This window comes from Syzygium oleosum, unplaced genomic scaffold, assembly GCF_021117445.2.
Source record: "Syzygium oleosum isolate NSW1041296 unplaced genomic scaffold, Sole_v2.1 Sole_v2.30, whole genome shotgun sequence".
NCBI classification, from domain to species: Eukaryota; Viridiplantae; Streptophyta; class Magnoliopsida; order Myrtales; family Myrtaceae; genus Syzygium; species Syzygium oleosum.
Genome location: NW_026607514.1, coordinates 3,977,382 through 4,001,862, shown reverse-complemented (window position 1 = coordinate 4,001,862; position 24,481 = coordinate 3,977,382). Strand labels below are relative to the sequence as shown.

The window sequence follows — 24,481 nt, the reverse complement described above, 5'->3', positions numbered from 1 at the left end:
TAAGGAAAGACCCGAAACTATTTGAAAAATTAGGATTTAAGGAAAGACCTGGAACCATTTGAAAAATTAGGGTTTAAGGAAAGACCCGGAATCGTTTGAAAAATCGAGCGATTTGAATGTTTTATATTTTGATGTCAAAACATGCATTTCTTGTATTAATGCATTTAGACAATCAAACTTCCATCAAAAGGATGTATTGTCACGCCTCGAATCCCAAGTAGCGCGCGACACCCCTAAGCTGGTCGAATTGAATGCGACGTCCCAGGTTCATCGCCGACTCAACCCCAAAAGCATCAGAGATCAAGCACATGCAGAAACAAGCATAACACCCGGACAAGAATTAGAAGAGGGGTAACAGGGCGAAGCCACCGCATGAATAAACAAACAACTGCCATTAACACAGGACGTACATATAATATCCATTCTTACAACCAGGTCAGGCTTATACGGTTGGCAACCACCTATCATCAAAAAGGAACAAGTGGTTTGGGTAGGTCAGCATCTACACCAAAAAGGGCATTCCCCAAAAGTGGTTCTAATAACTAGCCCTAGCTAACCCCTACGAGACCCAGCAGGTGACCACTCGGGGTCTGTCCCCCTAGAATCAGTATCAGGCTCCCCATGATCAGCCCACTCATATTCTGACTCGAAGTCAGCCTCGATCTCAATCGGGTTACCCTCGGATCCTGATTCTGATGGGACCTCAATCGGCTGGTCTTCCTCGGGTTCTTCTTCTTCGGGCTCTTCTTCAAACTCCTCTTCAGGCTCCTCGTCCTCTACCTCGGGGTCTTCAAATTCTTCAGTTAGCTCATGCTTAACCTCCGGCTCCATAGGGCCTGCCCCCTGGTGTGACTCCTTGGGCTCCAGGTCGGGCTCGACCTCCACAGGCTCGGGACCCATGGGTTCAGGTGGTGGTATGGGAGCGGGTGTAGGGACGGATACAGGACGGGTCTCGGTACTGGTAAGTTCACCATCGGGAGGAGGCACAGCTGAGGGATCCCAATCACCTACCCCATCAAATGGGGCATCAAAACTTCGAACAGGCCCGAACTCATCCAACTCGTCTTTGAAACACCACGCCATGTACTTGTTTGGTTGTAGCTCGGGTAGGCCCACGTCTACATACACTATTATAGTACGCTTGATCCATGCCTGGTTATTCCCTATAGGGTACTCTATTGCCAAATTCTCCGAATGCATCGGGATGCCAAAACGTGTCGGAGGGTTATTCATTGTCCAGGTCGGGGTTCTGAAATGGTTTAGTTAAACAAACATGAGAACACGTCTCAGCAAGTATACACCCCAAACCCCACCTAGGCTAACACGTACCTCCATACAAAAATAAGCATTCAATTCATGTAATCCATAGTGCATATAACAATCACAGGCACACTTACCCGGCCTTGTCACATACGTAAGCCCTGCACGTCAACTTAATCACGATAATATGTCAATCATGACGTGAACACTCTAAATCACATGAAACACTCAATACATACTCGTCTAGTCATGATAATCCGAATACTTGCCAAACTTAACTTCACATCTTGCATTCGTTCTTACAATCAAGTACACGTGTTCAGCTTTTTCACGACCCGCGTAATTACGCCTCAGGTCCACTTTCGATCCACGGTTCACGTACAACCGTCTCATATTCACAACACTCCTTAGCCCGCATTACAGTACACGCCTCAGGCTATGTCTCTTGCCCGCGTATCACGCCTCAGGCTCAACATCCTCCACCTACTGCACAACCCGCGTAAACGCATCAGGTTGGCGATCTTCCTGTAATACCGGGCATCGTCCCGTGTTATAGTACACGCCTCAGGGATTATGTGATCAAGCGAGCACGTCAACACACGACATTTTATCCGGACCCCGCGTTACATTACACGCCTTAGGGTTTTTAGTGATCACACGCACACCGCATCGCATGGATTTTCACACATCCACACGCTTAAACATCATACGAACGTGCTCAATCTCCAACCAAATCAAATCAACCCATACTCACACAAATGAATTCTGAATTTCAACCATAAATTCCACATTCCGCCAAGCATAATAAGCTACCACCAAGCCGATAATCACTGCCCATAAAAAGAACATATAATCATCATATTCATGTTAAATCTAGCCACAAAGGCTATCACAAATCGGCCACGGCACCACACAACAATCCAACACGTTTAATCCACGAATCAAGCCATACGCTCATCACGCTAAACCGAAATTTGCAGCATGCATAACCACCAAGATCAGCCCTTATTTGGCCTTTTTCAAAATCATCTTTTGAAATGTCCAATCTGGCTTTTCATTTCATTCATGGGTAGAATATTTTGACTGCATCTGAATTTACAGGATAAGCCAATTCTGTTCCATCCATGTCTACAAGAATCAATGCTCTACCTGGTAGGACTTTCGTGACAACATATGGGCCTTCATAATTTAGGGTGAATTTCTCATGAGGATCTGAATTATTGGGAATGGTCTTCTTTACCACTAGATTTTCTACTTCAAAATGCCTTGGTCTAACTTTCCAATTGAAAGATTTAGCAACTCTCTTCTGATCCCTCAACCTCTTCTCATCGATCATGTTGAGCTGTTTGTATCTCTATTGAGTCCATTCAGTTTCAGAAAGTTTCAATTGAGATAACACTTTTAATGAAGGAATCTCCACTTTCACAAGTAATACGGCTTTCATTCCATAAACCAAAGAAAATGGCGTTGCCCCAGTTGATGTACGAATTGAAATTCGGTGTGCCATTAAAGCATATGGTAACCTTTCATACCAATCACGATAGTTCTCAGCTGTCTTTGACAGTATCTTTTTGATATTTTTACTTGCTGCTTCCACTGCTCCGTTCATTTGTGGGCGATAAGGAGATGAGTTCAAATGGTGAATGTGAACATACTCGAGCAAGTCATCCACAATCTTGTTGTTTAAGTTTGATCCACTGTTAGTGATAATTGCTTTGGGATTAATTGGCCCAATCATGTCGATTGCCCTACATCGAGAACGGCCATGACTCAGACATCTGATGTAGCTCATTTGGAGAGGCATTGATTCGGTCTCCATAGACTTGGCACTGATGGCAATATCTCACATGTTGAATGCAGTATGTTTCCATTGTCATCCAATAATACCCTAACCTCATGATTTTGCAAGTTAGAAGATAGCCATTCACATGCGGACCGCATTCGCCTTCATGGATTTCTTTCATGATTTGATTAGCTTCTTTGGCATCTACGCACCTTAGTAAGACTAAATCAAATGACCTTTTCTAGAGAGTCCGAGCACTAAGAAAGAATTTTTTAGCTATCTTCTTTATGAACTTTCTATCAGCCAATTGGCTCCCCTCGTGAAATTAACCTGTTTTGGGATAATTCTTGATATCATGGAACCATGGTTCATTATCAAACTCTGCTTGAACTTCCATGCAATATGCTGGTTGCTCTAAAATGTTGATTCTCAATGGTTTAATGTCTAGACCATCTTCTGTCTGTAACAAGGATGATAAAGTAGCCAGAGCATCTGCAAAGTGATTTTGAGCTCTTGGTACATAATCAAATGTGATCTCCTCAAATTCTTCCATCATCTCTTCCAAGTATTTGTGGTAGGGCACCAACTTGGAGTCTCGGGTATGCCATTCACCCGTCGTTTGTAAAATAATAAGCATGGAATCTCTGTATACTTGCAACTTCTTTACTTTCATTGAGAGAGCTAATTGCAAGTCAAGTATGCATGCTTCATATTCAGCAATGTTGTTAGTGCATGGAAAGACTAACTTTGCAGATATTGGATAATGCTATCCTTTTGGGGAGATTAACACTGCCCTAGTTCCTGATCTGGATAAGTTGGTTAAGCTATCAAAGTACATGGTCCATTTATCATCAACTACAGCCAAGACGCGGCCATCGAATTTATCTTCTTCATGATTAGTAGATCCTTAAGAATTTTTTGCCAACATATTCGCAATAGCTCATCATTTAATAGATTTTTGTGAGGAACTTCTAATGTCAAATTCTGACAATAGGACTTGCCATTTAGCCAACTTCCCAACCAAGGAGGATTTCTCTAACAAGAACTTGATCAGGTCATTCTTGTTCACACCTAATTTTTAGTCGACGTGTCATGAAGGTAAAATTTTGAGATTATGGTTTCTGATCGCGACAGAGCCCAATTCTCAATCAAAAAGAGTCATTTAGCATTTGAATTAGCATTATCCATTCATTTTCTAGTTTTTTGCATTTCAATTTCGAAAAGTCAAAGAGTTGACTTTTGAGTTGACTTTTTGGTCAAACTTTGACCAAAAAGTCAACTCAAAGTCAAAATTTTGGTTTTTTGCATGAAAACCTCCAAAATAGTGTCAATTTCACTTTTACATCATCAATTTTCAAAAAATTCAAAGTTTGACCCATTAATTGACATTTTACTATATATATACTAAAATGTTGACTTTTTGGTCAACACTTTGGCCAAAAAAATTTAAAAATTTCAAAACCACTAAATCAACTCATTTTCAGCTTATATTTCACTTTGGCATCATCAATTTTACAAAAAATCGGTTTATAATCAATTTTTCCCCAATTTACGGAATTTGGTTCAAATCGGCCAAAAATGAAATTACTTCATTTCTAGTCATTTTTTAGGATAGTTTCCTTCACAACATTTGATCTAGAGGTCGTATTGTATTCAATTTTGGAGCCAATTTCGTAATTTCAAGCCAAAGGAAAAAACCCCCAATTTAGGCCCTAATTAGGGATTCCGATCAGTTCTTCGTGATTTGCGTAATTGAGACATGAATGAGCCTAATTTGTTATATGAAACTCAAATCAGAAATCAATTTTGGAAGATTCACATGAATTTGAACCAATTTGATCAATCTAGTGACCCAATGATTGAGAAATCCAAGAGTATTCTGTCCAATTAAGGCAATTCAACTTGACCCATTCTAGACTAACATCTAATTTGATGAATTGAAGCTCAATTTGGCCAATTGGACTTCAATTAAATTCATTAGTCTAGCTTGGTCATACAAATTAACTCAAATTAAAGAACAATTGGGCTAAACAAGTTAAAGTGGATCAATTTGTGCTTGGTTCAATCCAATTTAATCAAATTCAATATTAATCGGGTCAATCAATCATGCTAGGGATTAAATTGTATAAAATTGGAACAAATTGGGCTAAGAATTAAACCTGTTCAACCTCGTTTGACTGGATTTGAACTGGTCCGATCGGATCGGCCATTTTCCGAGCAAAAATCCGGTGACCGGCTGTCCATTCCGGCCTGCTACATCCCCTGGTGCCCAAAATGAAAAAAATGCCCTTAAATGGAAATTACAAAAATGCTCCTAAGTGAAATTATTAAAATGTCATTCCTTAAGGATTAATCAAATTACTTAGGGGTTAAGTAAATCAATCATAGCCATTCATTTAAAACATATCATGGCCATCCATAATGTCATGTTACCTATCATTAGCCCTTAAGGAATATTCTTAATCATTAAGTATGCATTCTAGGTCATTAGATTGATCTAAGGGCTAAGATTCAAAGTTGGGGGGAGGTATATAAGCTTTTTCCATCCAAAAATTAATAAGGACTCTCATTTTTCAGATCTGTTTTCTCTCTCTTCTTTCTCCCTCTCTCTATATCTCACGTTCTCTCCCTCTCTACTCTTGGCCGGGATCTCTCCTTGCTTATGCCGGCCACTTACCGGCTGGTTTCCAGTGCACTGCCGCCACTCCGGTAACCTCCTGAATGTCCCGAAGCTAGTCGCAAGACCGGCCATAGCTGGTGGTGGCCAGAGCACCTCTGATTAGCTTCATCTCTCTCTCTCGGTTACATCACCGGTAACTGAACCGGTGATTCATCCAGCCAGCTTCCGTGGTGATTCCGGCGATCCGACGGCTCCCTTCGATAATTTGGAGTCTCAAGCGATCTTCCTTGGTGTCCTTACGTGGCTGTGGTGGCTGGCCTCCACCGGAAAAGCCATTGGAGTTCCATTTTAAGCTTAATTTTGCTTCTTCTTTATTGGATCGCTATCTTATGTCGATTTTCTTACCGTGTGACGTAGATATCGGGAGCTATATTTGGCGCCATTCCAGAGTTCATCGGCAGCCAAAATAGCTCATTTGAACTCAGCACCATTATTGAACAAGGTAAGTACTCTTGGATATTATCCTGCGAAATCGTGTACTGAGGAGTCTGCATGCTTGAAATGGGGGGAAGGACACTAGAAGTGCCAAAAGTTGTGTACGACGCTTACTTTGGTGCCAAAAGTTTCATTTGGATCACTTAAGTGCCAAAAGTTTACGCCGGCGATCACTTAAGTGTCAAATCGGAGAAAATCACTTAAGTGCCAACGGCGAGAAATTCCGACTAAATTTAATACGTGGCTTTTATATTTAAATTTTAATGACACGTGGCATTTCCACGTGTATAATTCAATTTTTTTAAATATCTTTTTCTGATTTTTTTTTCTTTCTTTTCTTTTTTCTTTTTTCTTTTCTTTCTTCTTCTTCTTCTTCTTCTACCATGGCCGGTGGCCGGAGGCCAGCCGGGCATCGCCTTCCTCCAGGCGAGGCCCAGCGAGGCAGTCATGGCCTCGGCGAGGGCCGGCCTCGCCGGATCTAGCGAGGCGAGCCCTCGCCAAGGCCACGGCAGCCTCACCGAGGCGTCGCCTTCCTCCGGGCGAGGCCGCCGTGGCCTCGGTGAGGCCGGCCTCGCCGGATCCGGCGAGGCGAGCCTCGCTAAGGCCACGGCGGCCTCGCCGAGGCATCGCCTTCCTCCCAGGCGAGGCCCGGCGAGGCCGCCGTGGCCTCGGCGAGGGCCGGCCTCACCGGATCCGGCGAGGCGAGCCCTCGTCAAGGCCACGGCGGCCTCGCCGAGGCGTCGCATTCCTCCGGGCGAGGGCCGCCGTGGCCTCGGCGAGGCCGGCCCTCGCCCGGAGGAAGGCGATGCCCGGCGAGGCCGGCCATGGCCAGTGGCCGAACGCCGGCCATCGGAAATAAGAAGAAAGAAAAGAAAAAAAAAGAAAAGAAAGGAAAAAAGAAAGAAAAGGAAAAAAGAAAAGAAAAGAAATGCCACATCAGCCTCCGGCGAGCCACATCAGCTTGAGAAATTAATAAAACAATGCCACGTTGGATTTCCGGCGAAGTGGCACTTAAGTAATCGTTTTTCACAACTCTTGGCACTTAAGTGATCCGTTTGAAACTTTTGGCACCAAAGTGAGCGCCGTACACAACTTTTGGCACTTCTAGTGTTCTTCCCCCCTTGAAATGTTGATTCCAGCTCTTAAATGTCAAAATCTGAAGAAGTGATGAACGAGAGAGTCGTAGAATACATCGTGAGCTTCGATTTGATATGTCGCATGCCTTAATCAGACTTTGTTTGCTTGGTGAAAATCACTTCGTAAGTTAGGATCAGAATATGGAATGTGATGTTCTATCTTGTTTTGATGACTTCCTGATTGATGTTGTGTTGTTCTATGATTTTTATAATTTTCTATGTTCATTATTTGAGAAAACTTCCTTATAAAAGTTGTCGATCACATTCAGATATGTTCACTGTAAAAATTTCATAAAATTTCAAGTATGTTAGGTTAGAGCGATTAACAACGTCATCTAGGCTCAGTTCCTGTGATAGATGAGTTTCTGACTGATCTTCATGTGTTTTTCGATTTTTATAAACCTGTGTGTTCAAAATCTGGAAAAATATTATACATGAAAGTTCATACTGAGATCAAGAGCTTTCTAGTGACATTAATTTTATTAAAACCAGAGTTCATTTGGATTTTCAAACAAATTTTTATGATTTAGTCAGTATCTGTGTTCAGATCTGATTTTCCTTTCTCTGAAATCCAAAATATGTTTCTCCGAATTTGATAAAGTTAGAGTCCTCTTTTGCTAAAACTAAAAATTAAAAAGTTGTTCATTAGGGTCTTATTATGTAGGTTAAAAATTGTGGGGATCTAATAGCAATTTTTAGGGGGTCAATTTACTAAAATTCTCATCTAATGTCCTCTTTGGCTAAAACCCAGTTTACAAATGAGTCCTAGGTGAAAAACGAATTTTATAAAAATTTGGAGGGCTTTTTAGCAAAAACTCAAAATATGAAATCTATTACATACAGAGAATCCTAACTTTGAAAAAATTTTGACGGGTTTTGATAATAGTCACTATTTTTCCCGTAATTTTTTTGAATTCAAATTCAAACGGAGTCCAGACTGTCCCCGAGGATAAAATGGTCATTTTCGTAAAAATCGGTAGGGAATTAAGAACAGTGGTCTTCTTGACTTTTGATCCTCATGACGTAAGATTTCTAATGACACATGAATCACTTCATTTGGATATCATTAGGTTGATTAATCACATCTGAACAGAAGGGGTCCGCATTTGATAATAGCAATTGAATAAGTGGTCCTCTTATGAGGCCCGCTTCTCATTGCTTGATTGATTGAGGAACAAAGCCCATGGGCCAGAATGCATGCTTTACTTATTGCTATGCATGCGTTTGTTAGATTTATGTTAGGCCCGATGCATGTTCGGCGGGTAGCCCACGATGGTCACTTAGAACTCGACTTTAGGGGTTAACCGATATGAGTTGCCATTTTGTGAATGCAAATGGTAACTCGTTATCGTTAACCATTAATCAAACAATGTTAGATGATTAAGTGGGTGGGTGAATCGAAATGCATGCTAAGCAAAGGCCGATCCCGAAGCTCATGTTTGATTAGTGAATTGCTTGCATCATTGCCTTGCTTTGGTTGCACCTTTGTGCATTGTTTGTCATGAATGTATCTTGTGGATGTAAAAATGGATACCCGAGAGGCGGTCCATGGAGGAGATTGTCCAAAATTGTAAAAGGCGGAGGTGATAGATCAATGTCCAATTCAGTCTCAATTTGTATTCACTTGACGGTGGTGATAGATAGATGTCCAATCTGGTCTCAATTTGTATTCAATTCATTTATTCCCAACCATGTCTTGAGCTTTCAACTGTGTTGTAATAAACACCCGACAAGTTGCGGGTTTTATTTTCTTGCACGTAGAATTAGCTCATTCTTTTAATAGCTTGGGTGTTTACTTTATGCAATGCCTTTCAATATGATTATTTGTTTATTTCTTTTCTAGACTAAGATAGGGTTAGTTTAAAATCTTAAATGAAAACACAAAAACAAGATACATGATTACCTAGTGAACTAACACTTTTGCATGAAAATGGTAAAAAAATAAATGCATGACAACTTAGATAACAACCATGATAAGTTTATCGGTAACGAAATGACGTTAATAGAAATATTAACGTAACCTAGTCCCCAAACTCATGATCTCTGATTTTTGTAGAAACCAAAATGAAACTCCCACGTTTCGGTTGGGTATTCTAGTCGACCCCTGACCTAGGCTAGTGGCGACTCCTTAAAAAGATAAAATCGATCCGCTGTCATATGAGGTATAGATTTAGGGAAAATCCATGTTCATGATCAATGGACCGTATGGATGATCAAAAGATTGATACTTCGGTAAGTCGTCTTTTATGATGTGTCATTACGGATAGTATGAATGACCAAAAGATTGACGCTTTGGTAAGCTGTCTTTTATGATATGCCATGCGGACCGTATGGATGACTAAAAGATCGACGCTTCAGTAAGCTATCTTTTATGATGTGCCATGTGGACCGTTTCATGAACACTTACCTCTAAACTCATTTCATCGAGTTCGGCCCTCGAGAGGTAGGTCGCGACAATTCTCAGTTACTAACAAAATTTAGTGATAAAGAGTGTATTGCCTTAACCTGTGCAATACCCAAATTAGTGCAACGTACGTCTTTTCAACCGCCGGGTAATTTATCTCAGACATGGTGAATTTTTTGCTCAAGTAATAGATAGCCTGTTCCTTACCATCACTTGGTCTCCTTTGAACAAGCACAGCTCCCAACAACTCGTGATGAATAGTTAAATATAAGATCAACAGGATACTAGGGATTGGTGGTACGAGCACTGGTGGACATACCAGATACACCTTGATCTTATCAAATGCTTGTTGACACTCTGCATCCCATTTTACTTTGACATTCTTCTTTAATAACTTGAAAAATGGCTTTGCGATTTCAGAAAGCTGGTGAATGAACCAAGCAAGTTCAACCTCCCTAATAAGCTTCTCACTTCTTTCACCATTGAGGGAGTCTTGAGATCATATATCGCTTTGATTTTTGAGGGATCTATCTCAATACCCCTGTTACTAACCAGAAATCCCAATAACTTATCTGATTTTGCCCCAAATACACACTTGTTGGGATTTAACCTCAATTTGTACTTTCTGAGTATTTTAAACAGTTTCTTGAGTACCATAACACGATCTTCTCCTTGTTGGGATTTGGCAATCATATCATTTACATATACTTCGATTTCCTTATGCATCATATTGTGAAATAAAGTGACCATCGCCCTTTGATACATTGCACCGGTGTTATTCAAACCGAAAGGCATCACTTTGTAGCAAAATGTGCCCTATGGTGTAATAAAAGATGTTTTCTCCTGATCCTCTCTCTTCATGAGAATTTGATTATATCCTGAAAATCCGTCCATGAATGAGAATGTTTCAAACCCGGCAGTACTATCCACTAAGACATTGATATGAGGTAGCGGGAAATCATCCTTAGAACTTGCTTTTGTTTAGGTCGCGATAATCAACACAAACCCGCACTCGTCCATTCTTCTTCAATACGGGAACTATGTTGGCAACCCAATCTGGATAAGGAACCACTTCAATGAATCCAACTTTGAGCAATTTCATAGCTTCTTCTATTTTCTTTGCCAATTTCGATTTTGTTCGCCAAAGTTTTGTTTTTTCAGAGGGATGCTCGGATCAATTGGTAGAGCGTGTTCAACAATCTTTAGATCAAGGCCAAGCATATCAGCATAAGATTATGCAAAAATATCCTGATATTCCTTAAGTAATTCGGTAATTATTTTTGCTTCTATGGAAGAGAGGCTATCTCCAATCTTAACCTCTTTGGGATTTCACTGTCACTCAAATTGATGGTAACTGTTTTCTCTTGTGTAAGTGGTTTCGATTCTTCATGCCTAATCCACTCTTTTCTGATCCACTCTTCATCTTCATTGTCTTCCTCAATATCACAGGCGATTTCTTCTGAAGGATTTGAGCCACATAAGAACCTATTATGAATATGTGAATGCTCATGCCTGATATGCAATAAACATGGTTAGTAATCACATATGAAAAATAATAATGCATGAAGTTTCATGAAAAACTCTTTTTACAAATCACTCTTGAAACTTGTTTTAAAATAACGGGAAGAGAGAGCTAGTCCTCATATCCTCGGATGTCCTTGCTCTCACAAAAATCTTTTTTGCAACTAGGAGCGATATAGAAACCCAAAATCTTAAACCTCACAAGTGAGGACAATGTTCATCATAGGTTTGGTTTTTGTTTCCATATGTCCTAACCCATTGAACATTTTATTGAATTGAAAAAACACATTACAACTAGATCAACCGAATTGAAATTGCAATAGAATTGAAATTGCGAACTGAATTGAAATGAAAACTAGAAACCACGACAAAAACAATGCATAAGGAGAGGACATGAGTGCGAGAAAAAGAGTTATGATGATCTTCCTACTCCAACGTATAAGCATCCTCCACTTCATATATGATGACATTGATGGAATTCTCCTAAAAAAGATCGCATAGAATCAGTTCTTCCCCAGCTTGGATATTTTCCTCTAGAAGTAGCCTAGAGAGCCCAAGAAAAGTCTTCTTTATATGAATATGATGATAGGCGAGCTCTTTAGCCTTGCCTTTCCATGTTGTCGGGTTGATAGTGCGACCACCTTGTCCTCCATGGTCTCCGTGGTTTCCACGGCCATAGCCTCGACCTCGACCTCCATGATGGTCATTGGAGCCTTCTCTTTCTTAACCACTTCGACCTTCATAATGGTCATCAGAGCTTTCCCCTAAGTAACCAATTCCACCTCTCCTCTTGGTTGCGAATGGAGTGATTGGTTCTTTGATTCCTTGGGCATTTGCCCCAAGTCCATTTCCAGGAATGAACCCGTATTGACACAATACTCGTCCTGACATGATATGTGACATCCCGAATTTCGGCCCATTTTTGGGATTTATAAAATGCGTAATTTGTCAGTGTGCTTATAGTAAAATCTCGCCCGGGAACTGATCACTCCCGGTTATCATTTTAAATTAGAGATTTCGCTAGAATCGCACTCGATCAAATTTGGCCGTTATTTGGATCTCGAACTTGGCAGTCGATTTCCGGGAGTTTTGGGACAAAATAAATTGGACGGTGTCGATATTGTTGTGACCAGCGTTGAGATTGTCAGGAATGATGGAAAAATGGGAGTTTTTGACCACGTGCGAATTTGGACTAGTAGATCTCCCTCGTTATGATTTGGTCTAATTAATTTGGCCTTTGTCTCTTTTTATGTGCGAGGCTTATTTTGGACCCGTAGACCACTTTCGGTTTTTAATTTGGGCCATCGGATCGCGATTAATATTTGAATGTTCAAATATTTTCTTTTATCCTCTCTCTCTCTCTCTCTCTCTCTCTCTCTCTCTCCTCTGCCGCGCATGTCCTCTCCGCGCACGTCTCCCCCTGCCCACGTCCCCTCAGCTCACCCACTCCCACCTGCTCTCTCTCTCTCTCTTCGTTTCTTTTCCTTCTTTCTTTTTCTTTTCTTCTTTCTTTCTCTTCTTCTTCTTCCTTCTTCCTTCCCCGAACTCGCCTGGTTCTGCTTCGTTCCTGCTCTGCTCGCCGGCTGCTGCTCGACCACCCATCCAGCTCCGCCTGACGCCGCCCAAGCAACCGCCGACGCCGCCGTCCTCCTCGCACCGTCGTCGCGCCGCCGCGCCGCGCGGCAGCTCCGCCCGACGCTGCCTTCCTCCTCTCCCGAGCGCGCGAGCTCGGCTCGCCGCCGCATCCGGCGAGTCCCAGCCGTCGTCCAGTCGTCCGGCCAGCCCCCCAGAACCGCCCCGACACCTAGACGTCGCCGCCATCGTCCCGGCCGTCGCCTTGCTGCCCCGTCACCACCGATTCGTCCCCCCCCCTTTCTCAGCGCCGTGCGTCTTCGCCGGAGCGCCGTCGCCGTCTCTGGTGCCGCCGCCGTGAGCCGCCGTTACTCTCACCTCAGCCGGTCAGCCCCCTCTCCCTTCCAACCCGTGAGCCCCCTTTCCCCTCTCTTCCTCTTTGTTTTGGCCGTGGAAGGCCCTTCGCCGGAGGAGCTCCGCCGCCGCCGTCACTATTCCGGCGCGGATCCGTCGCCTCGCCCGGTCGTCCAGCCGTTCCATTTCTCTCTCTATCTCTGACCGTGCCCCTCTCTCTCTCCCTCTCTAGGCCGTGGATTAGCTTAGACCGTCGCCGTCGCTCGCGCCGTTCGCCGGAGCCGCCGCCGCCGTTACTGTTCCGGCGAGGGACCGCCGCTGTCCAGCCGCCATTACCACGTGTTCAGCTCGGTTTGAAGCTTAGGACACCCGGTGAGTTTGACCCTAAACCCTAATTAGGATAATTTGCATTTCTAAATGGGTTTTAGGGGTTAATTAGGGTATTTTAGGGGTTAAATTGTGGAGGTTGTTAGAGGCTGATTTCGAGGCTTAGTGTGATGATTTAATTGAGATTTAGAGGCCCGTATTGTGCTGTGAGTTGGCTGGACATAGGCGCCTTAATTTGGGCGAAAATGTGAATTTGGCGGGTGCAAATTGAGGACCGAGTAGAGGCCGCTAGGGGCTGATTTTTGTGGCCCGTTTGGTGACCGAGAATGATGATTTAATTGAGGTTTAGTGGACTATAGTGTGCTGTGATGTGGCGAGGCATAGGTGCCGTGATTTGGATGGAATTGTGGATTTAGCGGGTGAAATCGGGAGACCGAATGGTGGCTGTCTTGGTGGCTATTTTACGGGCTTAGTGCGACAATTTAGTTGAGATTTAGTGACCCGCGAGGTGCCGTGAGATGGCTGGACAGATTGGTACGGAGCGGTCCAAGTTTGGAGTAAGTTCGGACTTTAAATATGGATTTTAGTGCGCGCCTCATTTGATCTTTGTGGTGGCTGATTAGAATGATGGTTTGGGGAGTTTAATGGGACATTTTGAAGATATTTATTGGCCTAGACATTGCGGTATAGTGGCTGGTCACGACAGGATTTGATTTAGGCGGGGCGTGATCAATTTGAAGTTTAATTGTGCAATTACCGGGAATGATCGCATTGATCAATTGACTGGCTAAATGAGCCTTGTTGTGATTGATTTTAGGATGCCATGTTGCTTGTTTAGCGGGACTAAGAATGGAATAGCTTGGCGGGCCTCGAATGCGAGGGTTCTTGTTATCCCGGTTGTGTGGATTGTGCATGGATTGTGTGTCAAGTTGATGTCATGGCTGATTTGAATTGATTGTCTGATTGGGCATGTTGATTTATGAAATTGAATATGCGTGTTGCAAATGCGCATGATTGCATCGTGATTTGAGTAAGTGGTGCGGTGCAAGTGAATGCCCATATGTGAACGTTATAGCCATGAGTTTGCATCACGAGCATTGGCACGGCATGTGCATTTACAAGTGTGCTCGAGTGACATGTGCATTGTGATCACCTAAAATGCCCTGATGCGTTTAACGCGGGGTTCAGATGAAAATTGGTGCTTGTGAATGTGTGATCATAATAAACCCTGATGCGTTTTACGCGGGGTAGTGAACTCGTCCTGAGGCGTTTAACGCGGGACGATGCCCGGATTGCCGGAAGACGGCCAACCTGATGCGTTTACGCGGGTTCGGTCCGTATATGGAGATCGGTGTTGCGCCTGATGCGTTTACGCGGGCTAGAGACACTGGGCCTGATGCGTTTACGCGGGCCAGGAAGTGTTGGATAGTGATAGACGTGATGCGTTTTACGCGGGTCGGACCTGATGCGTTTAACGCGGGTCGGAGGAGAAATTGATAAATGGCAAGTATGCTAGAGTGCAAGCGTGCGAAAATGCATTGATGAGGCGTGAGCACGCGTATGAGCACGAGCATAAGCATGACATGCGTTGTGACCAAATGATGTGTACATGTGCTGCGACTGGATCCTATGTTTTATGCTTGAATTGTAAGTGCCTAACCTGCAGGGCAAGGTGAGTGTTGGATTTGGGCCCGAGGGCCTAAGTCAATTATGATTTGCTTGGAGTGTTGATTTAGTACTCGTCAGGAGGTGCACTTTAGCCTAATTTAGGTTTAGGGAATTACTCGCTGAGATTTATTCTCACTGTTGTTGAAACCCAATTTTTCAGACCCCCAGCCCTGAGGATGGCAGGCGTATTGAAACGTTTTGGGAGGAGCCCCGGCTAGATATAGTGGTTGATCGCCGAGCCACGTACCCCGCTTTTGATTTTTGAGTGTGGGCTGTTTATGAATATTGTATATGTTTCCCGATGTCAAAACAAGTGTATATTTATCCGTGCTGGTTGTTGTATGGCTATCCTGGATTATGTGTATTTTATTGTACGGGTGGTTTTAATTACTTCCGCATGTGCTTTATATCTCTGTGTTGGGTGTTGGGTCGGCGACGCGTCCTGGGACGTCGCACACGAATCGACCTTTACGAGGGATGTTGCGCGCCGAGGAGTGCGGGGCGTGACATGATAGATGATGGAGAAAGCTTTGGAGTCTTCATGACACTGCCTGCAGGTATATGCACCATCGAGATCATCTCGAAAGAATGATAGCTTGGCTCTTCACTCACTTCGGGTTCGATGTACAATATCGCACTCTCTTTGTAGGTCGCGAAGTCCGTTTCCCCATGTACATTGATCATCTTTCCACTAATGACAAATCTAACTTTCTGATGTAGGCTCGATGGAATGGCGCCCGCCGTATGAATCCATGGCTTTCGCAACAACAAATTAAAGGTCCTTGGAATGTCAACAACTTGGAAATTGATCAGGAAAAGAACGGGACCAATGATCACTTCTAATTCAATGTCTCTAATAACATCCCTTTTCATGCCGTCGAATGATCGCACAGTCACATTCGATGGTTTTATAGACTCATCATTGATCCCCAATTGATATAGCATGCTTAATGGGCACAAGTTGAGAGCTGAACCATTGTCAACTAACACTCGAGATACTTCCTTGCCTTTACACTTGACTGCGATGTATAATGCCTTATTATGTGAGCGACTGTTGACACTTACATTTCGGCGCATCATTTAGTGGTTAATTGCATAGAAAATTAGGGATTAAATTTTAACCGCTGAACAAAAATATTACAAATCGCATAGCATAAAGTTTAGGTTCATATAGATTAACTGCATTTCGCATCGGATCGGCGGTGGTAAGCGAGCTTAAAATTCATCATGTAAATCGAGCTCGGGCACCGAACGAGACTCGGCTCACTCGGAAAGCATGGGCCGAAAATCACACCTAAAAGGGGCTTGATTGTCTTAATTTGAGCTTAAATTAGCCCATTATGCTTAATTAAAGAAAAGCCCAAATTAATTCAGCCCACATAGAATTAAATTAAAGCTTAAACCTTAGCCCATTAGGATTAGAAAGCCCGGCTAATTGACCTAGGTTTACACTATAAATATATGTTTATGTCTCATAAGGGGAGGGGCCTCTCATAATTTTTCAGATCGGATTTTTAGAGAGACATACGACAGAATTTTGAGAAGAGTGAGAGAGAGAGAGAAGGAGACCGCCCGCCGCACCGCACTGCACGCCTGCCGTGCCACCGCCTGCCGCACTACGCCGGAGCTGCTCCGCCCCTCAGCCGCTGTGTGCCACCGCCGCGCGCCGCTGCCTCCTGCCGCGCCCTGTCGTCTCTAGTCGTGTGCCACCGCCGCTGCACGCCTGCCTGCCGCTGCCTCGTCGCACACCACCGCCGCGCCGGTGCCACCGCCGCCTGGACGTCCCTGCTCCCCCCGCCTGTGTCGCCGCTGCTCGTTGCACAGCTGTCGGAGAGCTGCCCTGCACCGCCGCTCGCCAGCCGGAGCCGCCTGCACCGCCGTTAGCCCACCGCCTATGCTGCCGCTGTTCGCTGCACAGCCGCCGAAGAGTCGCCCGTCCCCGCCTATTGGCTGCTGCCCCGAGACGCCCGCTGCGCCGCCGTTCCCACCGGTCACCATCCCGATCCGCAATCCCGATCCGCTGCAAATTCAAATTTGGAAAGAAATCTGCAAATCAGGTAATTATCTTATCCTAATTTGATTTGAATATTTTGTTGCCTAATTCGTGCTTATTGATATCTAACTTTGCATATTTGAACAATAGGCATTATTTCAATTAGGATTTTATTTCCTTTTTTGAAATCTTGGATATCTATTACTTTTCAAATTTGGGTAGAATTTAGAATTTTCAAAATCTTTTGAATATATTTAAGATATCTAATTTTTTTCAAGATGTGATTGATTAGGAAAATTTCCTAATCCGCAACCGCACACGTGGAAGTAAATCTATCTATCAGGCTTTAGATAGAGTTATTTCCATAGCGGGTATTTCGAATTTTAGGATCGATCTGTCAGGCTTCAGATTGAAACTTAATTCGAAAGATTTAGCGGTTATATTTTTTTACTTGATTTTAACTTCAAATTTTGATAAAAAAATGCCAAAACGATTACTCTAGAATAGGTTAATTTCTTTAGTTTAAAATTGCATGTTTAGATAATTGGCATTTTTAATTCCGAATTTCATTAAAGAAAAAATACAAAAATAATAATATGCCCATCATTAGAAATAGATCACGTCGTCGCATGACATATAGTTTGCATGTTAGGTTGCATTAATCACATGTCAATTTTTGCACGTCATTACATATAGGTTAGCTTTCATTTAAATAAATAAAAAATCAAAAAAGAAAATTTCTGCACCTCTGAACTCTAAGTCAGGATTTATCAAAATTGTCCAATTGAGTATTTCTCTTGAAATTGGTACCGAAAGGGCGTTAGGGAATCTAGCGTAACCAAGTCCCCGAATTTATAATTTCCGGTTCGCAGAAATAAAATAGTACTCCCACTATTTTATTTAGGTTTCTAATCAATCTACCTTAAATGATTAGTGGCGACTCCCATTGAAAATATTTGCATGCTCACAATTGGACCTAAGTTGCGATTTGGTAGAGTTTGGGAGAACTTGAGCTAGGTTAGTTAATTTAATTGATCTAGTAATCCATTAGCCTAAGATTGAAAACCCGATTTTTTTAGGTCGCGACAGCGACCATCCATGGGAAAATCTTCATCTGAGAAAGCAATTTGATCCTTCAAGAGGACAGTGCCAACAAAATCTTCCAATTGCACTGCATTAATAGTTTCTGGCACGTGCACCTCATTAAGGAGCTTCATGAGAACCATCTTGTGTCTTTCAAATGTTTTGAATAGATCAATCAGAGAAATTTATACCGGCATCTTCCTTAGTTGTTCTATTACTTCAAATTCACTCGTCTTTATGACGGATAGGAGTTGTTTGGCATCTTCTTCTGTCACCCCTTTTTTTTCAACTTATCCCTCCTTTGAAGCATAACATCTACCCGATCGGATAATAGCATCAACTTCATTTGGGGAATAGTCCTATGGCACGTGTTTGGTATCAAATTCGGCTTTTGGGGGTAATGTAATCACAATTGGTTGCGATTCATTCTCTTTAATCTTCAAAGTCTTCAACTGATCAACCGGAAGTTGGATGGTAATCGGCTCCACATGACATTTCTCTTCCCCATATTTATCGATCTCATCCAGTTTGATCACGAATGGTGTAATCATGGATACTATACCTTCATCGTTCTCATCATTCATTCCGCCCCAACCATTGGGTACAATGACTTCATTTTTGAAAGCCTATGGAGGAGGTGTGTATTTGACATGGAAGTTCTAGCAACCACTATCTTGGCCCAACAAATCAATAGTTTCACCTTGCTTACGTGTCTCTTGGATGAGCCAATTATTGCCTTGGCGAATATTCTCTCTTTTATGTTCTTCTTCATCTTCCTCCTCTTTGAGATTTATTTCATCATTCTGAATCTCGTCTATATCACCCCACCCATCAGGCATAATCACTTCATTTTTGAAAGCCCATAGAGGGGGTGTGTATTTGACATGGAAATTGTAACGACCACTGTCTTGGCCCAACAAGTCAACAGTTTCACCTCGCTCATGTGTCTCGCGGACGAATCGTTTGTCATTTTGGTGGATTTTCTCTCTTTTCTATTCTTCTTCATCTTCCTCCTCTTCGGGATTCATCTCATTATTTTGAATTTCATTCATACCACCGTACCCATCGGGCACAATGACTTTATTTTTGAAGGCCCATAGAGGGGGTGTATATTTGACTTGGAAATTGTACTTCCCTGAATCTTCACCCAAGGTGTCTATTATCTCACCTTTTTTATGAGCCTCACGACGGAATCGAGCATCACCGCAACGGGTGGCTTATCTTGGCTTCATATTTGACGTCTTCATCGAACTCGGCTTTCTCATTTTCAGCCCATCTCATTCCTACCACATTGTGTTCCAGTAGCGGATTCTGATGAACGTTCGGCTCCGGCTCTTGGAAGTTGAGAATCTTTCTATCGATAAGTTATTGGACCTTGATTTTCAAGGTGAGGCAATTGTCCATATCATGCCCCCATTCACCCATGTAATATGCATAGGTTTTGGACTCATCAAATCCGGGGAACCTTGGAGGATGTTCTCTAGGCACTTCTTTAGCCACCATGTGCCCTTCTAGAAGCATGGGTAGTAACTTTGATAAAGGTCGCGGAAATGGTGTGAATTGTTTCATGGGTCTCTTTTTTGGTTTGAACGGCTTTGTATCTTTCTAAGCAGTGTTCGATTGTTTTTGGAGCGGTGCTGAATAGGCATTTGGGCTTGACACAACCGCCATTTCATGAGTGGACTCTTTATCCTTCCTTATATGATAAGGTCTTCGTGACGACACTTCTTGGGTTTTCTTTTCCTTCATTTCCCATTCTATCCTTTCACCCACCTTCATGAGCATGGTGAATGTCTGACATCCCAAGACATGCAACTTGTCATAATACTCATATGGTAATGACTTCAAGAAGAGCTCAATGAGCTCGTCTTCATTGATTGCGGGCTTGACTTGTGAGGTAACGGCTTTCCACCTCTATGCAAAGGCTCGGAATCGTTCATTTCTCCTCTTTTCAGTTCTCATAAGGTTTTCTCTTGTTGGCAGCACTTCAACTTTAAACTTGTATTGACGCAAGAACTCTCCGGCTAGATGATCTCATTTGGTAAAGTCCTTGATATCAAGGGTAGTGTACCATGCTAAAGCCGACCCTCTCAAACTATCTTGGAATGTAGTGATAAGAAGGGGTGTGTTGTCAGAATATCTTGCCATCTTGCGGAGGTAGTATTTTAGGTGACTCTTCGGGCAACCGCTTCCACCATACTTGCTCACAAATTCGAGCTCTTTGTAGTTCTCTAGAACCACCACTTTAGCATATGGTGAGAACTTGTCAAATCTCCATAGCTCATAGCCTTGACTTGTGAGGCACTCTTCAATTTTAGCTAATCTTTTGGCTCCCTCTTCATCTTTGGGTTTATAAGAAGTCTTCTTTGATGTATCTTCCTCCTCTAAATTTACCACTTCGGGTTTGGCTTTTGGAGGGTTTTCTTGAATTGGCTCTTTATTTCTATTTTGTTCCTCGTGAGATGTTTCTCCAGCATTTGGGGCACCGATATTGGGGATCGTAGGATATGAACCCCTTGCAGTAATTATTAAAGCTTTCATTTCTGCCATCATGGCAGCCATCTGATTCATCTGGTTTTCAACTTCCGCCAAACGATTACGGGTTTCTTCCTCTGCCAATCTTACTTGTAAGCGGGTCCAAACTCGTGCTCTTCTTTCTTCCATTTTTATGCCACCTTCGTCAAAGATACAAAACATTAGTATGAAGAAGCAACGATTAAAACCTATGTTTCTTCAATTATGTGGTTTCTTTTTTATTAATAAGGATAATAATTTTTACACAAGCCTTAGCCCTGTGTATTAAATTTCTTATCAATATTTATCTCAAGAAATCATATAATTCAAATAATCGTAATCCATTGTGATTTCTTTATTATATTTCAAATCGTAATCCAAATCTAATCGAATGTATTCAACAAGTGATTGTTTCAACTTTGCATATGAAATTTAAAAGTTTTCAATACAATGCTTCAAACTCGAATGGGGAGCTAATTTATTCAAGTCTAGGCTTCTTGCTAGCTAAGGTAGCTTTCGCCTGTTGCGCCGCGCTTTTCGCTCTCTTATGGAGGTACTTTCGTTCGTCACGAATGAGGAAACTGTCCCCAAATGGGCTACTAAAGTCCGAAATGGATATTTCGCCCAAATGTCCCATAGACATCCCACTACTAGCCAAACGAGAGTCTCTCCCAGACCATACCTCGCGTGACAGCGGGTATTTATTTTCTAATCTTTTCTATTTAGCCTAAGTTTTAGTTTGGAGTCGCCACTAGTCATTATTAGTAGGTTAACTAGAAACCCAATGAGGTACGGGAGAAATACCACGATTCTGCGAATCAGAGATTACATGGGTAAGGAGACTTGGTTACGCTAATGATCCCGAATCAAGATCTCTAAAGCCCTTTCGGTACCTAAAATGATACGATGTATCTAATGTGTCACGCGAGTTCGCAAGGCCTATCCACTAATTCTAACCATTCTAATCAGGAGAAATCAATCAATGAACACAGAAATGCATAACCAATTTCAAAGAAGCACGACAATCCTAATATGGTATCTAAAATGAACATCAATCAAAACACCCAAATCCTATTAAAGCCCTAAAGGCATATTCATTCAATGAATTGTGTAGTTTTGGGGTTTTATAGGGGTTAAGACCCTTTTTATTCATTCTATTAATTTTTGAAATTTTCTGATTTTTTTTGGGAAAATTTTTATTACCGAAAATATTAAAATTAATTTTTTTTACATTTTCTGAATTTTTCAATTTTTTAGAATTTTCTGCATTTTCTGATTTTTTTTTATGAATTTTTTGGAATTTTTATAATTTTCTGAATATTATTTTTTTTGGAATTTTTTGGAATTTTTTAGAATTTTTTAATTTTCTCCCCGGAAACCGAACTGGGTGTCGCACCACGCTTTTGGCACGCTAAGGAGGTACCTCCATTTGTCACGAATGGGGAAACTATCTCCGAATGAGCTACTAGGGTCCGATACGGATATTTCGCCCAAACGTCCCACAAACATCCCATCATTAGACAAACGGGGGGCCTCTCCTAGACCATACCTCACGTGACAGCAGGTTATAATTTTTCTTTTTCTATTCAATCTAAATTTTTGATTTGGAGTCGCCACTAGTCATTATTGGTAGGTTGACTAGAAACCTAATTGAGATACGAGAGAAATACCACGATTCTGCGAATCAGAGATTATGAGTAAGGGGACTTGGTTATGCTAATGATCCTGAATTGAGATCTTTAACGCCCTTTCGGTACCTAAAACGATACAATGTGTCTAACGTGTCACATGAGTTTCCGAGGTCTATCCACTAATTCTAACCATTCTAATCGTGGAAAATCAATCAATCATCATTAACACCACAATCAATTGCAATTAAGCAAAGCAATCCTAAATTATCTCTAAAAGGAAGCCAATCCAAAACACCCAAACCCTAGTAAAGCCCTAAAGGCTTGTTCATTCCATGATTTATGTTGTTTTAAGGTTTTAGGGTTATTTAGGGGTTGAAACTCCTTTAATCCCCAAACTAAGGATTTCCTAAAAATGTCATTTAGGCACTTCAAAAAAATTCTAATTTCACTTGCAAAGGTTGGCCACAATGTTTCTGAATCGTTCTGTGAATTTTTTTTTTTTGGAAAAAATTTTCAGTGAATTACTTTTCCCAAGAGCTAATTTTTTATTTTTATTTCCTGTAATTTCCAAAATTTTTGAGATTTTTATTTTTTTATATTTTTTTCTGCATTTTTCACATTTTTATTTGATTTTCTAAATTTTTTAGATTTTTATGGAATTTTCAGAAATTTTTGATTTTTTTGAGAATTTTCTTTGAATTTTCCAAATTTCTGAAAAATTTGGATTTTCTGAAAATATTTTTTTATTGAATTTTCCAGTTTTCCAAAAAAAAATTTGGTTTTTCTAATTTTTTTATTTTTTTGGTTTTTCTGATTTTTTAGAATTTTTTTGTATTTTTTTATTGATTTTTATTTATTTATTTATTTATTTTTCTTATAATTTTTCCCGCCGAGAAAGCAAATCGAGCCAGCCAGTTCAGACTGATCCAACCAAGTCGAACCGGCCAGCACCGGGCGAGCACAATGCCATTTCACCGTTTCTCATTAGGGCATTTTCTCAAATACCTGGTGGGCACAAATCATGCATTAATATTCTCGAGGCCGCTGGTTTGAGCTCGTCGTCGATGAGCTTCCAGCGACCTTTTCTTCTTTTTGATTAGTTATGGACAAAGTTCAGATCATCCACTATCCACCTGTATGAACCAAATTGGCTGCCGGACCAACGCCGGCCAGCGATATTCAAACTTAAAACCCTAACCTAAAACTAATCCAGACAACCTTCAGCGATTTCCAGATTCTTCCCTAGTCCGCCCTAGCCATCTGCATCAGTCCAAATCAATATAAAATCATCAAACAATGTGAGAATTGACTAACTTGAGTGACCTATGGCCCCAGGAGGCATTCCGACAAGATCAAAGAAGCTCCGGCAAGGTTCAATAATGGTGACCGAGGTGGTTTATGCAGATTTAATGGCCCAAAATGCAACAAACAACCAATATCATGATCAGAAACACGTTTTTAACATCAACAAACTCAGAATCATGAAAGAAATCACACGATCAAACAAGATTAAACTCAAACACATGTTCTGGAGTTTTATGAGACCGTGATCATGAGCCAACTTTTCCTGTCTCGTTGATGATCGATTCTGAAATTTTGGACCAAACTGCGATCATAGAATGATTCCCTGATGTGTATTCTTCAAGTTCATGATCGCCGCTTCGTCGGAAAAGTCCCGGATACGTCGGCCAAGCCTCGTCTTCAGGCCTTGATAATCAACCTTGTTGCAGGTTCTCCGGTGAAGAAACTCACCATCGGGATCGATTTGCCGGCGCTTTTCCGATCGAAAAAGCGCCGATCGCTTGGCCCTGGTAATCTTTACTCACGCTTACGCTCAATCTCTCTCTTCCTTGCTTTGATTTTCTCTCTCTCTCTCTCTCATGAATTCTCTTGAGCACCTTCTATGTGCACGATAACATTTTTTTCTCTCTTTTCTAGCCCAATTTCCCACCCAAAAATCATTACCACCAACCTCCAAATCGGTTACAACGATTCTCTGATGCTAGCCGGAGATTCTCCAGCTGGTAAAATTGATTTTCACATGCTCATTTGGCCCCAGTAAGGCGGTGAAGAGGCAGGCTAAGAAGATATTTTATCCATTTTGTGCTTTTTGGGCGGGT

The 24,481-nt window shown here is 41.9% G+C and overlaps 2 protein-coding genes across 2 annotated transcripts; both read right to left on the bottom strand.

Moving 5' to 3' along the window:
• Window positions 1–552: 552 nt before the first annotated feature.
• Window positions 553–1,233, bottom strand: LOC115677555 (uncharacterized). The gene has a single exon (XM_030600735.1). It carries the CDS (start codon window positions 1,231–1,233, stop codon window positions 553–555), a length of 681 nt encoding a protein of 226 aa, XP_030456595.1.
• Window positions 1,234–20,250: 19,017 nt separating this feature from the next.
• On the bottom strand, window positions 20,251–20,880 carry LOC115677553 (uncharacterized). The gene has a single exon (XM_030600734.1). The coding sequence runs from the start codon at window positions 20,878–20,880 to the stop codon at window positions 20,251–20,253; it is 630 nt and encodes a 209-aa protein (XP_030456594.1).
• Window positions 20,881–24,481: the final 3,601 nt, after the last annotated feature.